Below are 17,316 nucleotides of genomic sequence, written 5' to 3'. Positions count from 1 at the left end.
CCTCTACTACAATATATTCTCTCTCTCTCTCTCTCTCTCTCTCTCTCTCTCTCTCTCTCTCTCTCTCTCTCTCTCTCTCTCTCTCTCTCTCTCTCTCTCTCTCTCAATTAACACGAAAACGTTACAGCTGAATTACCTTGAAGGGATATAAAAAGCTGACCTTCAAAATTAGAAAATATGAAATTACAGAATGCATTTAGAACTCAGATATTCCACCACGTACAAAAACTAATCAAAACCGTTCTATTCTCACGTAGGGTTTACCAAACTATTCCTGGAAATGTCATTATTAATTCTCCTACATAATCGCTTCGATTCAACGTAATTTGATGTTAAACCTGCTATCCACACCATTCACAGTATTAAATTAACGCGAAGGATATGGTGTTAAAAGATACGTACTACCATTAATTTATATTGTTAATTACCCCTTATTTACGCATTTTATCTAGTGTGTAAGGACTCAAGGAGAAACTATTATTAGCTCGTAACAATCGATTTATATTTGTAACCTTCCTCAAATTAGCTGGTTCTACCCTTAAGGAAGGTACTGCCAATTTAGTTTAAGTTTTCTCTACCTAATTATAGCGATGATGTAATTATAGTTTTAGTGAATGAATGGCTTTTTCGCCCTAATTCAGTTTAAGGTTTTATAAACTGATTATGTACGATATGTTGGACAGAAATAGGATAATATTGATTACGCTATCAAATACTAAGAAATACATTAATTAAAGATTAGGTTCCTTTTAACAGTTAAAAATTCATTCAAAAAGTTAAAAACTCCTTTATAAAATGGAAAAACTCTTTAAAAAACTAAAAATTCCTTTTTTTTTATTCCTTTGAAAGTTTAGAAATTCCTTTTCAAGTTTAAACATTTCTTTAAAAGTTTTTAAAAAAATTTTAAAAGTTTAAGAATCACTTTTAAAAGTAATCTCTTTAAAAGTTTTCAAAATTCCTTCAAAAGTTTAAAGATCACTTTTAAAAGTTAAAAATTCCATTGAAAAGTTTAAAATCTCTTTAAAAGTTTAAAAATTCCTTTTAGATTTGAAAATTCCTTTAAAATTAAGAAATTCCTTTTAAAGATTAAAAATTACTTTAAAGTTTAAAAATCCCCTTTAAAAGTTAAAAATTCCTTTTAATAATAAAGATTACTTTAAAACTTAAAAATCCCCTTTAAAAGTTAAAAATTCCTTTTAGATTTGAAAATTCCTTTAAAATTAAGAAATTCCTATTAAAAATTAAAAATTACATTAAAACTTAAAAATCCCCTTAAAAAGTTAAAAATTCCTTTTAAAAATTAAAAATTACTTTAAAATTTAAAAATCCCCTTTAAAAGTTAAAAATTCCTTTTAAAAATTAAAAATTACTTTAAAACTTAAAAATCCCCTTTAAAAGTTAAAAATTCCTTTTAAAAATTAAAAATTACTTTAAACTTTAAAAATCCCCTTTAAAAAATAAAAATTCCTTTTGAAAATTAAAAATTACTTAAGATTTAAAAATCCTTTCAAAAGTTAAAAATTCCTTTGATATATTCATACTTCACGCTATGAAGCATAACAAAGACCGAAGAATGTCCATCATCGCTTTTCAAACTCTTACATTTCATCCTTCAACTATGTCTCCCCTATCGCTTCCTTCCTTGCGCTTTGCTGTCCAACCTCTCTAACTTTTACCACATACTGCAACGGGCATGTTTTCTTCGGTTGCATATGGGTGCTAAATGGCCTGCCAGGCCCAAGTGCTGTGACCTGAGGCTCAAAATCATGTATACAACTCAATTTCAATTATGTTTGTATCACAAATGACTATTTAAACACACACACACACACACACACACATATATATATATATATATATATATATATATATATATATATATATATATATATATATATATATATATATATATATATATATGGTGTGTGTATAGAGAATATATATGTAGTATATGTATAGGTAATAGGTTGGCCAGGGCAACAGCCACCCGTTAAGATACTACGCTAGAGAGTTATGGATCCTTTGACTGGCTAAACAATGCTACATAGATTCTGCTCTCTGGTTACCGTTCTTTTTCCCTTTGCCTACACATAACCGAATAGTCTGGCATATTCTTTACAGATTCTCCTCTTTCCTCATACACCTGACAACACTGAGATTACCAAACATTTATTCTTCACCCAAGGGGTAACTACTGCACTGTAATTGTTCAGTGGCAACTTTCCTCTCTTTACCTATAATACGCATAGGACACTTCAAAATCATACCATTATTCTCTAGTCTTGGGTAGTGTCATGGCCTCTGTAACATGGTCTTCCACTGTCTTGGGTTAGAGATCTCTTGTTTGAGGGTACACTCTGGCACACTATTCTATCTTATTTCTCTTTCCCTTCTTTTGTTAAAGTTTTTATAGTTTATACAGGAAATATTTATTTTAATATTACTATTTTTAAAATATTTTATTTTCCTTGTCTCTATTCCTCACTGGGCTATTTTCCCTGTTCGAGACTCTCGAGCCCATGGCCTTATAGCACCCTCCTTTTCCAACTAGTGTTGTAGCTTAGCAAGTAATAATAATAATAATAATAATAATAATAATAATAATAATAATAAAATAATATAATAATATAATAATATAATAAGATAATATAATAATATAATAATATAATAATATAATAATATAATAATATAATATGATAATATAATAATATAATAATATGATAATATGATAATATGATAATATAATAATAATAATAATAATAATAATAATAATAATAATAATAATAATAATAATAAAGGTATTAGATAATTACTCTTCATACATCGTCAATAAGTCTATGACAATATATACCCCCAGTATGAAACATTGAAGACAATGAAAGAAATCAGTACAATAATCTTGGAATATCTAACAACCCGTTCACCACGGCTCTGACTAGTCTTTGGAGAAAAACCCCCATTTCCCTTAGTGAGGATGGGCTTCCAGGCGATCCTGGAAATGGCGGAAGCATCCCTTTCCAGACTGTGTCCGTCGTAAATGACATTGTCGATAATCGTGTGGAATATGATGATTAGAAAAGTGATTCCGATGCAGAAGAGTAGCCAGACATCCACCATCTTGAAGTAGGACGTTTTGGGGAGGGACTCGGATACCTGGAAAGGAAATTATAGTCCTTGTAAGGGAATACTTAGCTTTCCTAATTATTAGGACGTTTTGGAGAGGGACTCTGATACCTGGAAAGGAAATTATAGTCTTTGTGAGGGACTACTTAACTTTTCTGATTATTAGGACGTTTTGGGGAGGGACTCTGATACCTGGAAAGGAAATTATAGTCCTTGTGAATGAATACTTAGCTTTTCTACTTATTATTATTATTATTATTATTATTATTATTATTATTATTATTATTATTATTATTATTATTATTATTATCCAAGCTACAACCCTAGTTGGAAAAGCAAGATGCTATAAGCCCAAGGGCTCCAATAGGGAAAAATAGCCCAGTGAGGAATGGAAATAAGGAAATAAATAAATGATGAGAACAAATTAACGATAAATCATTCTAAAAACAGTAACAACGTCAAAACAGATATGTCATATATAAATTGTAAGGGAATACTTAGCTTTTCTAATTATCATTATTATGATTATTAATGATGAAGCTACAACCCTAGTTGGAAAAGCAAGATGCTATGAGCCCAGGGGCTCCAATAGGGAAAAATAACCCAGTGAAGAAAGGAAATAAGGAAATGAATAAATGATGAGAACAAATTAACGATAAATCATTCTAAAAACAGTAACAACGTCAAAACAGATATGTCATATATAAATTGTAAGGGAATACTTAGCTTTTCTAATTATTATTATTATTATTATTATTATTATGATTATTACTAGCCAAGCTACAACCCTTGTTGGAAAAGCAAGATGCTATAAGCCCAGGGGCTCCAATAGGGAAAAATAACCCAGTGAGGAAAGGAAATGAGAAAATAAATAAATGATGAGAATAAATTAACAATAAATAATTCTAAAAACAGTAACAACGTTAAAACAGATATGTCCTATATAAACTATTAACAACGTCAAAAACAGATATGTCATATATAAACTATAAAAAGACTTATGTCGGCCCGTTCAACATAAAAACATTCGACGATATAAAGAAAAACTTTATACAATATGTTCATAGATTTATAAGAAATTAATACAATGCTGTAAAAGAAATTTGTAAATTCAAACTACTTATTAAAAACTCCATTTTTCTGTAGGATGGTATGCCTTTGTTATAGTTATTAATATTCTAAAGGAATATGTACTCTAGCTTTGCTTAAAATTGTATAAAAGATATCAAAATACCCTGCACTTGATTCCCAAGAGATTGGTATAAAATATAGGTACACTGTTCTATCTAGTTTCTCTTCTTGTTTTGTTAAAGTTTCTATAGTTTATAAAGGAAATATTTATTTTGATGTTACTATTCTTGAAATATTTTATTTTTCCTAATTTCCTTTCCTCACTGGGCTACTTTCCCTGTTGGGGCCCCCTGGGCTTATGGCATCCTGCTTTTCCAACTAGGGTTGTAGCTAAGCATTTAATAATAATAATAATAATAATAATAATAATAATAATAATAATAATAATAATAATAATAATAATGACAAGTTGAATAAACGAACATGATATTAAGGAGCTATCCCTAAATCAAAAGAGGCTATAGAGTAGTTAATAAGAAATATTCCTCAGAATATATTAAAAGTGGAATGATAAATACGTATAATGTAAATAAAATAGGACTCAAAACTTCTATTAAAAAAGTATTCACGACTAGATATATTTTGATTTAAAAACATATTTAGATAAATAGTAAAAGTAGCCATTGTAAATAAAGTATGTGCAAAATAAGAAATTATTCTTGTAAATATACGATGTATATAAATAATTTATATATATATATATATATATATATATATATATATATATATATATATATATACATATATATATATATAAATATATATATATATATATATATATATATATATATATATATATATAAATATATATATATATATATATATATATATATATATATATTTATATATATATATATATTTATATATATATATATATATATATATATATATATATATATATTTATATATATATATATATATATATATATATATTTATATTTATATATATATATATATATATATTTTTATATATATATATATATATATACATATATATATTTATATATATATATATTTATATATATATATATATATATATATATATATATTTATATATATATTTATATATATATATATATATATATATATATATATATATATTTATATATATATATTTATATATATATATATATATATATATATATATATATATTTATATATATATTTATATATATATATATAAATATTTATATATATATATATATATATATATATATATTTATATATATATATATATATATATATATATATATATATATATATATATATATTTATATATATATATTTATATATTTATATATATATTTATATATATATATAAATATTTTATATATATATATATATATATATATATATATATATATATATATATATTTATATATATATATATATTTATATATATATCTTTATATATATATATATATATATATATATATATATATATATATATATATATATATATATATATTTATATATTTATATATATATATATATATATATATATATATATATATATATATATATATATATATATATATATATATATATATGTTACAAATTGTAAGATTGTAAATGTTTATTTCATAATAACAGAAAAAAAATATTCCTTAGAAAAAATAGGAAAAAATAGACATTGTTAGAAAATATAACACATTATATATCAAAGCCACAAAGTATATAAAAGATCAGTATTTTTTTTCTAGTTAACCTTCATAGAAATACCAATCAATATAGAATGACTCAATATCTTATTTTCTGGTAAATGTTGAGCCTTGAGGTTGGTTAGTTAACTATAGCCAATTCTTTTTAGTGAAGCAGATATGCACCGACTCGCAGGGGTGCCCTTTTAGCTCGGAAAAGTTTCCTGCTCGCTGATTGGTTGGGCAAGATGATTCTAACCAATCAGATAGCAGGAAACTTTCCGAAAACTTTCCTGCTCGCTGATTGGTTGGGCAAGATAATTCTAACCAATCAGATAGCAGGAATTTTCCGAGCTAAAAGGGCACCGCTGCGAGTCTGTGCAAACGCGCCTCATTAAAATTGAGTATAGTTAGCCAGCTGTGATAACTTTTCTTCAAAAGTGATACAATGATAAAAATTTTTATCAAGTTATCAAAAGACATTAGTGTTACTTTACTTTCCATTTAATCCTCTACTAATTTACATAAACTGATTAGGTAGCCTTTTTATTGCATTTTTGTATCAAAAGACTTTTTGTAGAATCTTTTGAGTAGTATACAGGCTTTAATGTAATGTGTTAAGCGGGGTTTACACGGTCGAACGGTTCGTCGAACCCGGTTGTCAAACCTGCTTATCAAACGGTTCGAAGAGGTGGAGTCAGCCACAACTGCATAAGGTTTGTGGACAATTAAGCCCCGCCCACAAAAGTCAGACAACATCTGACTTTCTTCAAGCCGTTCGACGAACGTGTTAGACAACCAAATACCACGTTCACACGTTTGAACATCACTTCAAACGCTTGTCTGTCGAACCGCGTTCGTCGAACCGTTCGACCGTGTAAACCCGCCTTTAGTCATATCATCATAGAGGACTTTTCAACTACTGCTTCAAATTGAAAATTTTACCATTGGAATTTCCAAAAGGTATTAACTGTTCATGTCCATTTTCCAAGTCGTGTTACATACAGTACAACCTCATTGATTCTTTCCATCATAGAACTTATTTAAAAAAATTTCTTCTAGTGTTTTGTTGTGGTAAAACAATGAAACAATTTCCAACAGATTTTGTAAATTTGAGGACAAAGCCCTCAGAAGAATATTGGGAGTTAAATGGCAGGACAGGATTAAAAATGAAACTAAGAGATATTACTTGAGGGCCATATGTGGATGAGATCATGGTGAAGGGTAGATGGAGATGGTTTGGGCATGCTCTTCGCACTCCCCAAGAGAGATTAGTTCACAAAATTTCAACTGGGCTCCACAAGGCACTAGAAGAGTTGAAAGACCCTGGCCTACATGGCTGAGGACTATGAAGAGTGAAGTGGGAGATGATGAATGGAGAAGTATTGATTTTAAAAGCTCAGGATAGAGACAACTGGTGAAATCTAACTGACGCCCTTTACGTCAATAAGCGTAGGAGGAGATGAAGAGATGAAGATGATGATGATGATGTTTTTTCTGTTAGAAATAAGGATGTCTTTAAGACAAACTCCTACCTGAGAGAACAAAGTCGCAATAACTAGTTGCACGGTCAGACCTCCCATCATTCTCACGTCGAACATGTCCGTCCTAACGAAAAGGGTGATGTAGCTGATAACCAGGAGGACGAAGGTAGGGATGTAGATGTTCAAGATAGCGTATCCAGATTGGCGTCCCAGTGGGACCAGTATATACACCGAACTATAGACGCCCGATTCATTGTGCATGAGTCTCAAGTTTCCCACCTGGATTATTCAAAGAAAAATTATTCAAAGAAAATAAGTCTGTCGAGTAGTTTATCTATTGGTCGTCTTTTATTCCTCTTAATCAGTGAAAGTTTTAAATGATTTTGCAATGCTAGAGATTAGTTTTACGCTGATTTATACATTCGAAGATTGTTATAACTCTTACTTTACTGAATACCAAATGTGAAAATTAGCACAAGACAGTTTATGAAAACAAAAACTGTATTATTATTATTATTATTATTATTATTATTATTATTATTATTATTATTATTACTTGCCAAGCTACAACCTTAGTTGGAAAAGCAGTATACTATAAGCCAAGGAGACCCAACAGGGAAAAGAAAACCCAGTGAGGAAAAGAAACGAGGAAAAATAAAATATTTTCAGAACAGTAAAACATTATAATAGATATTTCCTATATAAATTATAAAAAAAACTTTTAACAAACCAAGAGGAAGAGAAATTAGATAGAATAGTGTACCTGAGTGTACCCTCAAGCAAGAGAACTCTATCCCAAGACAGTGGAAGACCACGATACAGAAGTTACAAAACTCTATGTGCAGAAAGACCTGTATATGTTAATTTAGGATCCAAACATTATATTCAAAAGTATTACCACTGTATATATATATATATATATATATATATATATATATATATATATATATATATATATATATATCAAATAAGCCATATACATTTTTGATACATTAATGTCTGGGGCTCTGATCCCGAGGTCGTTAAGAGAATCCAGACATTAATGTATCAAAAATATATATGGCTTATTTGAATATGAAAAACACGTCTAAATGTGCAAAATTTATCAAATATACATACATACATATATGCACTCCAGTAAGAAATGAAAGCACGAAACTATTCAGTTTCACTAAAACTCACATAATATTCAGTCGAGTATCGTTCCCCCAAGTACCTGGCGGACGAATTCACCGGATCAAAATGCAAAAAGTTCTTTGGAGCTGTTGTGATCTTGAAGTGCATTGAACATTCTTGGGAATCGAAAGGATACAGCTTCAGGTTTAAGCTGCAGGTGTATGTGAGACCGTACTTTCTCCTGATGGTCAGGCTGTTCAGTGTGCCAGGATAAACATCCACTGCAGGTAGAAAAAAGGTGAATTGTCTGTGATAATTCTAGTGAAAGTTCTAAAAAGAATACATGCTATAGACGTTAACTAGCTTGATATTAATATTTCTAATTATTTGACACCCTTTTTTCTAGTCAAAATAAGATGCAGAGCATCGCACACTGACAGAAGTTGATTAACAAAAGTTGATTTACTTTTCATCTTTAAAATCAAATGAAAGACTATGTTATCACCTTCAGCTGGGGCCCTCTCATCTCGCTTCTTTTTATCAGATTCCCGATTGATAGTCAAGGTCGTGTATTCATCCACGTGAGTGTGATGGTTACCTATCGTGTTCACAAATGTGACTTGGGGAGTCCAAAGGGTCTTCACGACGTCAAGCGGCAGAATATTCAGAGTACTGTTGACTTTGAGATCTAAGTACTGAAGTCTGCTGTCCTTCCACGTGAGTTCCAGCTCGAAGGAGACTTCTATTGCCGTGTCCATTGTTTTCACAAACAAATTTTCAACTATAGCAGACAGAGTCACAGGAAGAGCGGCATTTGCCTGTTGCGTCGACCTCGGCGGGAGATGACTTTGGTACCCCTCGGGCTTATCAATCATCATGCAAGCCGCTTCATCACTGTTGTCGAGGCAATCATACTTGAGGTCACATCTTTCGTGGTGAGCTATGCAGCTTCCATCATCACATGTAAAATCATTCTCATCGCACGGAGTCAGCAGGAGACGGTGCCTCTCCCCTTCATCTTTTTGGCACACGGGCCTTCGGAGTCGCCACCACCTACGGCCCATTGGAAAACGAGCCTCTTTTTCCTCCATTATGGCAATTGTTACGTTCTTGACATCATCCACCCAAACCCAATAGCCTTGTTCCTTTCTGATATTATAAGTACCATAACCCATGAAATAAACCTCACCAAGATGCCTTTGGTAGGGGATGAAGTAGATGTTCCTAAGTTCAGTTTCACATGACCCTAGTAGAGAAAATCTCGGCATCTCCGTGAAGGAACATATGACACACTTCCTGTCTACTCTGCAGTCAATATCTGCCAGCCCCTGAGTGGTCAAGACTGCGCAGTTCTCGTAATGTAAGCCATTTGGCTCTTGTCCGAGCCAAAGAGGGTTGTCTAACTCCTCTCCACTGCTATATCGCCAAACACCTTCTTGGTCCGCATCTGACAGAGATGTCCAGTATTCAAAAGAACAGGCAGTGGAGTCTGGAAATGTCTCATTTGCCTCCTTGCTTAAAGAAATAACTTCCGTCAAGGTTGTGGCTCGTGGTAAGAAAGCTCCTAGCGCCACACACAGGTACTGGGCTGTGTTGAATGACAATTGAGGAAACCAAAAGTGGGATTGGTTCTTATCATCATGGCAAAATTCTTCCAAAGGTGACTCATAGCTGGAAGCTTCTTCCAAGGCCCAACCTGAATTCCAAGAGATATAATTTCCTTGAAGGTCTGACTGGCAAGTGCTGATGCTTCTTATCTCCTCCACGTTCAGAGCTCTGTCCCAAACGTTTACCTAAACCAATGATTATGAGCAATTAATTAGCTTTTTAACATTAAGTAAACTGGACTTTCCTTTATTTACCATAATGAAATTGATCGCACTTCTTTTGAAAATTCAAGACTAACAATTACTTTTGTCTGTGACAAACGACATTTGTAATTATATCTTGTTTCCTAATTTTATTCATCATCTAAAACTGGCAGACTGAAATTATTCTACACTTGATATATTTTCAGTTTCTATAGCTGCAATGAAGCAATATTCTGAGTAGTCTGAACTAGTAAATAATCACTCTTGCCTACTTAACCTCACGGTCTCGCCTGATAAATTTTGTTACTGAAAATGAAAACCATCTTATGTGATTCCTCTTGAAGCTATAGTGAAATGTTCCCCTAGCCAACATTATTATTATTATTATTATTATTATTATTATTATTATTATTATTATTATTATTATTATCATTATTATTAGCTAAGCTACCACCCTAGTTAGAAAAGCAAAATGCTATAAGCCCAAGGATTCCAACAGGGAAAAATAGCCCAGTGAGCAAAGGAAATAAGGAAATAAATAAACGATATGAGAAATAATGAACAATTAAGATAAAATATTTTCAAAACAGTAACATCAAAACATATATTTCATATATAAACCATAAAAAAGGCTTATGTCAGCCTGTGCAACATAAAAACATTTGCTATAAGTTTGAACTTTCGAAGAAAATAAAGAAGGCAAACATTTTACTTAACAACTTCACCTTGAGAAGGAAATCAAATCACCTGACTTAATTTTCCACTGAAATCAAATCACTTGACTTAATTTTCCACTGAAATCAATTCACCCGACTTAATTTTACACTTAAATTAAATCACCTGACTTAATCTTCCCCTAAAATCAAATTACCCGACTTAATTTTCCACTGAAATCAAATCACCTGACTTAATTTTCCACTGAAATCAAATCCCATGACTTAATTTTCCACTGAAATCAAATCACCTGATTTAATTTTCCACTGAAATCAAATCACCCGACTTAATTTTCCACTAAAATCAATTCACGCGACTTAATTTTCCACTGAAATCAAATCACCCAACTTAATTTTCCACTGAAATCAAATCACCTGACTTAATTTTCCACTGAAATCAAATCAACCGACTTAATTTTCCACTGGAATCAAATCACCTGACTTAATTTTCCACTGAAATCAAACCAGCTGACTTAATTTTCCACTGAAATCAAACAAGCTGACTTAATTTTTCACTGAAATCAAATCACCCGACTTAATTTTCCACTGAAATCAAATCACCTGACTTAATTTTCCACTGAAATCAAATCACCTGACTTAATTTTCCACTGAAATCAAATCACCTGACTTAATTTTCCACTGAAATCAAATCACCTGACTTAATTTTCCACTGAAGCTCCTTTCCTCGTTGTCTCCCTGTGCCACCGTTGCTCTGTCTCCATAAACAGGGCGACCGACGTTGTACGATTGAAAGTTGTTTAGATTCCCATCTATGTAAGTTTTGATTAGCTGAGCCGAATGTTCATACGTGAAACAGATGTGATACCACCTGAAAGTTTATATTGCAATGGTAGAATGAGTTCAAGACTAAATTCAATCGATTTGTAGAAAGGTATTTTCCATATTTCGTTCATTGAGAGAATATAAATGTAGGAGAGTATTGCATGAATATTTTCCACATACCATGAAAGCTAAAATCATAAATAGCAAGGATAACGTTAATTTCTATCTTGATTCCATAAATAAAAAGAGACACACATGTGACATAAAGAACAACCAGTAATATCAAGTTGAAATAACAATAACAATAACAATAATCATAATCATTTTTCTTTTTAGAGAAAGTGGCATTTTACATTTCATAATCTCATTTTGTTTACCAAATGCTCTCATCACTTGCTTATCCTTCTTTTAATTTTGATCTCATGTAATAGGTAAACAGATTTTAGCTTTAATGAGATGTTAAATTACCATGACTCGTACCAATATATCTAAATACATATTATATTGAGTTACGTCACGTTATATTTTAGTTCACCATCTACATTCTGAATTATTGTTTAATTAATAGGGAATTTGAGAAAAATAGACTCAATTGCAAGTTGTTCCTACCTGTACATTCTGAGTTGCTGTTTCAGTAATTGAAAATTCCAGTTTCTGGCTATCACATGTCTAACTCGTTCCACCCAGAGTTCTGCGAAATGCAAGAGCGGAAAATGTTTATTTTCTTATACTCTAGTCAAATTATCTTGAATGAAATATTAAAGACTCCGTTTGAAGGTAACTCATGAATGGCAGAAGTAAGGGACAGGACAATGCTCTAGACTGACCATATATCCATATAATCAGCGCCCAAGCCCTCTCTCCACCCAAGCTAGGACCAGGGAGGGATAGGTATTTGGAGGGGACGAGGAACAGCAGTAAATATGGAAGTAGGAGGTCTTAGACCTATGTGTAGGCCAAGAAACAAGCCATAAAATCCCATGGTAGTAAAGTGTTGGAAACTTATTTCAGTACTCATCGCGTAACTGGAAATAATGACATAAAAATCTCAATGAGAATGAGGAGGTTTTCATGGTAGAGATCGGAAAAAATCCCAGCATGATATAGAAAAGACCCGGCTAAACATTTAAGTTATATTATCTTACCACGTACATTGTTTTAATTTCAGAAATCTTGTTACACGATTTATAAGATTCCAAACTAAATTCTTTAAGAATCTAATACTTGCAATGGTTGCAGCTTAAATTATGGTTTATAAGATAACCAATAACCTGATTCATATTTGTATTTTGTCTTTTGATGATCATATTTGTATGAAATATGTTGAAATATGTACGCCTAGTAATATAAATTAATTTATGTTAGTATTCAATTTTAAGGCGTTTTTTTATTGTTTATTTTATCTTCTTTTTACTATCCTAAGATGACAAAATTTAAGTTCCTCAACTCAAAAGTTTCCCTTCACGATAGCAGTGGACGAAATAAAACCTGATACAAACGTTATCAAAACAGCTCTAAATGGCCATAAACTGTTGTAAATTGCACTTTTAGTGGGATACAGTGTCTATTATGGGCAAATGAAAATATTGCAATGGAAATTAAAGGAAGGGAGGAAATAGTTGGTGCCCTATCCACTTTAGATTTTTTTTTTCTCAAATCTTACCGTGGTTTGTTATCTACGTTATTAATTGATAATATCTGCAGTGGACAAGTTGGCTATTTAATCAATCGTTTTTTAAGCACATAGTCTCATTCAACTGTATAAATGTGCTAATTCTGACAGTGCAGTCAGGCTGGTTTTATTTACTAAAGTCTACCATCAAATATATTTTTACATTTTCTATGTTACCAAAAGAGTACGTTTTCTATTACTTGCTCCTAGTTTTAAACAGTGACATGGTCAAGTTTGTGCGTTGTGATAATCCTGTGCAGTATTCTTGTTATCTGAACGTGATTTCATTCCTTTATATTCACGAAGTGCTATCAAAGTGTGACATAGGTAACTAAGGGAAACGTGGAATTCCTTATAAATGTAAACAACCGCAGAGGTTGAGGTAATAGAGCTAAATAAGAAGGGTTACGAGAATTTACTGCCCAGATGATCCCAATGGCGAGGTATGTTGTTAATAATTTATCTTCGAGGCAGATTTTACTCCCATAGCTATTGAAGACTCATTATAACCTACAATTTTGTAAAACTTCAAAATACGATTTCTCAAGAATATATAAACTTCAGATATAAAATCTTTAGATTCACACTTTTTCTGGATACTTTAAATAACTTATTATGATTAAAACTTACATGACAGAAACATTCAGTTTGATTTTGATTAAGTAGGACTATTCTTAATTTTTTCTTGAACATATATAGGAAGTAACAATCTTTTTTTAATGTATGAGAGAGAGAGAGAGAGAGAGAGAGAGAGAGAGAGAGAGAGAGAGAGAGAGAGAGAGAGAGAGAGAGAGAGAGAGAGAGAGAGAGAGAGAGAGAGAGAATGAAAAAAAATAAATAAAATAATATTTGGGCACAATGGAACTTTTTTTATAAACAAAAAAAACTATTCTTAAGATTATCTTATAAGAATAGAATTGATTGAAAATTAGATAATACCTCCAATTCAATTATTATTATGACGTACAGAATGCATGAACACTAATATCTAGGTCCAATCAGCGCTAATTTAATAGAATGTTAATAGATGGCGTTAGTAAAACCTCTCGGTTTTTTTTAACTGAACATATCCATCTCATTTTTTTATCTTTTATTATTATTATTATTATATTATTATTATTATTATTATTATTATTATTATTATTATTATTATTATTATTATTACTACTACTACTAATACTACTACTACTATTATTATTATTTTTTTTTTCAAGTTTGACCAAAGGTAGGCCTACAGTTGGACACAGGATTTCTTCACACACCTCTCCGAAGAAGTACACCCTTTCACACCCTTACTTTGCGACGAGTACCCAAAAGAACTAGTGTAATAAGAGATGGCAGAGCAAAACACAGGCCTCCGCTATGAGCTCTTCCTCAGAGCAAGTTGTACCAGGAACTCCTGCGTCCAACTGTACTTTGCACACCAACTGACCTCCAACGAGCATCATAACCGTCTTTCCCTCGGTGTCTTGCAAGTGGAAAAACGTCGCCCAACCGTGGAGGATGAAAAGTTGGAATCTCGCGCACAGAGTGACGGAGTCCATCTTTCTGTCTCTGTCCAGACGACCCTCGTAGATTCCCATTGATTTCGTTGTAGCAATTCTGTCCTCTTGGAATTGAAGGACTAGCACGGCTTTAGTGCCCTCCGAGACTTGAAATAATCATATGAATGGCCCGTTATATTAGGATATAGTTTTCCTAAATTGATTACGTAAATACGTCATTTTATGATCATTTAAAATCGAGCGGTTAATTGCATAGATATTTTTACAACTAGATCAGAGCTTAGCTGCTTTACTGAATTAATTCGTAAAAGTGAACCTACATAAGAACATAGAATTACTCCTGTATTTTACAATTTACTTAATAGAAGTGTAGCGTTATCCAGTTTACTCTATAGAACTATTTCTGTATTATCCAGTTTACTTTATAGAAGTGTTGTATTATCCAGTTTACTCTAATAGATCTGTTTCTGTAAAATCCAGTTTATTCTATGGCACTGAAGGTAACACTTATTTACGAGGCTCAGATTATTTAGTACAGGCCATCACTGCTTCTAGAGAAAGAACAATGGCTACAATAGAGTATTATTATTATTATTATTATTATTATTATTATGATTATTATTATTATTATTAGCTAAGTTACAACCTAAGTTGGAAAGGCAAGATGCTATAAGCCCAAGGGTTCCAACAAGGAAAAATAGCCCAGAGAGAAAAGGAAATAAATACCGATATGAGGAATAATGAAAAATTAAAATAAGATATTTTAAAAACAGTAGCAACATCAAACCAGATATTTCATACATAATCAATAAAAAGACATATGATGTCAGCCTGTTCAACATAAGAATTGCTGCAAGCTTGAACTTTTGAGCTATTTTAGTTAATGTAGAAGTACGAAATACTCACAGAAATATGAAAAGACCACCCACGAAGCTATAGAACAGATTAACTTGACGCTAGTCTTCATTATTTACATAGGCAAAAATTCCAAAGAACAAACAGTAGTTTCTCGTTGATGTCTGAAAGTAAACAACGCTATAAACAACTTTATAACTACAAACAATTATTCTGAATTAAGCAAAAAATTTGTACCATATGAGTAGCTTCTTGGAAGTTATTTGTCATGGTATGTAGTCTTAGAATTTAATATAATTTTTTTTTATATTTCAAAAAATCTCTCTTGATATTTCAGTCTCAAAAATTGGGTGCTCATTCCAATTAACGTTTTATAGGCTTAGAAAAGCACAAATACTTTTTCACATAGTATGAAATATAATGAAAAGATTGGAGTGAAAAAAGGTACAAATACTTTTTCACATAGTATTAAATATAATGAAAAAAACAGGAGTGAGAAAAAACAGATTTTGAAAGACTCATCATAAAATAGCGAAAGCTGTTCCTTAGCCTTTGGAAGTGAAACCAATAATAAGCATTTTTTTTTTTAATAAATCCAAGAAAATTTTGAAATAATCAGAATGAAATAACGGAAAAAAAATCCAAGACTTGGAAACAAATAATAAGCATTTTTTCAACCTCTTCATTATGTCTCATACGTGTGAACATTTCTTAGTCAATTATCAAGTAATGATAAGTAATACTTAATACTGGCCCCTCCTACCATTCAAGTATCGTAAGTGGTTTAGTAATAATTAGCAACTTTTCCTCCTTGGGTAATCGTTACTACGTTGACATTCAGTTCTTTACTTTGACGGCTGCTTTTCCGGTCCCATACAGCAGGGGAATCCCACTCTCTACAGGACCTCCACTGTCGTTTTACCTTATTCGTTCAGAGTATTTAACGTTTCATATCGCGTATTGATCATTGATCGTCACTGTTGTATGACTGTTAAAATAAAAAAGTCTTCAGTTTCTTCTTGAAAGCCTTAATGTCTTCAATCTTTCGTATGTTTTGTGGGAGCTTATTATATAGTCTCGGGGCCACATATTTAAAGTCTGTGGAGCCTAAAGTAGACATATATCTAGGTTCCAATAGTTTGAAGCCATCTGTAACTACTCTCGTGTCGACACGATTTGTTGACAGCGCAATGTGTGGCAAATCTATTAAGTATTTTGGACGACCGGTTCTGATAACTTGGTGGGTTATTGTATATATTCTAAATTCAATTCTCGCTTTTATCGACAGCCAGTGTAAATCGATTAGTATAGGGGTGATCCTTTCTCTAGGTGGGACACCTTTTATCAGTCTTGCTCCTCTGTTTATTAGGATTCCCTTTTAGGGGAAGACTATTGTTTTTGGTATTATTATTATTATTATTATTATTATTATTATTATTATTATTATTATTATTATTCTTTCCGCACTTTTTTTTTCGCAAGA

General features: G+C 31.3%; 1 protein-coding gene and 1 long non-coding RNA gene across 2 annotated transcripts in view; one reads left to right on the top strand and one right to left on the bottom strand.

The window, feature by feature from the left end:
• Positions 1-2,835: 2,835 nt before the first annotated feature.
• LOC137647864 (uncharacterized) lies at positions 2,836-12,418 on the bottom strand. The gene is made up of 6 exons (XM_068380820.1): positions 12,411-12,418; positions 11,673-11,847; positions 9,000-10,287; positions 8,561-8,775; positions 7,430-7,657; positions 2,836-3,153 (listed from the first exon to the last, which is right to left on the bottom strand). The coding sequence occupies exons 1-6, from the start codon at positions 12,416-12,418 to the stop codon at positions 2,836-2,838; spliced, it is 2,232 nt and encodes a 743-aa protein (XP_068236921.1).
• A 1,288-nt stretch (positions 12,419-13,706) lies between these two features.
• The window catches only part of LOC137648380 (uncharacterized), a 42,371-nt gene continuing 38,761 nt past the window's right edge, over positions 13,707-17,316 (top strand). Inside the window, exon 1 of the long non-coding RNA XR_011045605.1 lies at positions 13,707-13,916. This is a non-coding gene — a long non-coding RNA (uncharacterized lncRNA). The remainder of the gene's footprint in view (positions 13,917-17,316) is intronic.

The sequence above is a fragment of the Palaemon carinicauda genome, chromosome 10, assembly GCF_036898095.1.
Source record: "Palaemon carinicauda isolate YSFRI2023 chromosome 10, ASM3689809v2, whole genome shotgun sequence".
In the NCBI taxonomy this organism is placed as follows: Eukaryota; Metazoa; Arthropoda; class Malacostraca; order Decapoda; family Palaemonidae; genus Palaemon; species Palaemon carinicauda.
The sequence above is the reverse complement of the archived record's forward strand: the minus strand, read 5'-3'. Positions and strand labels throughout refer to the sequence as shown.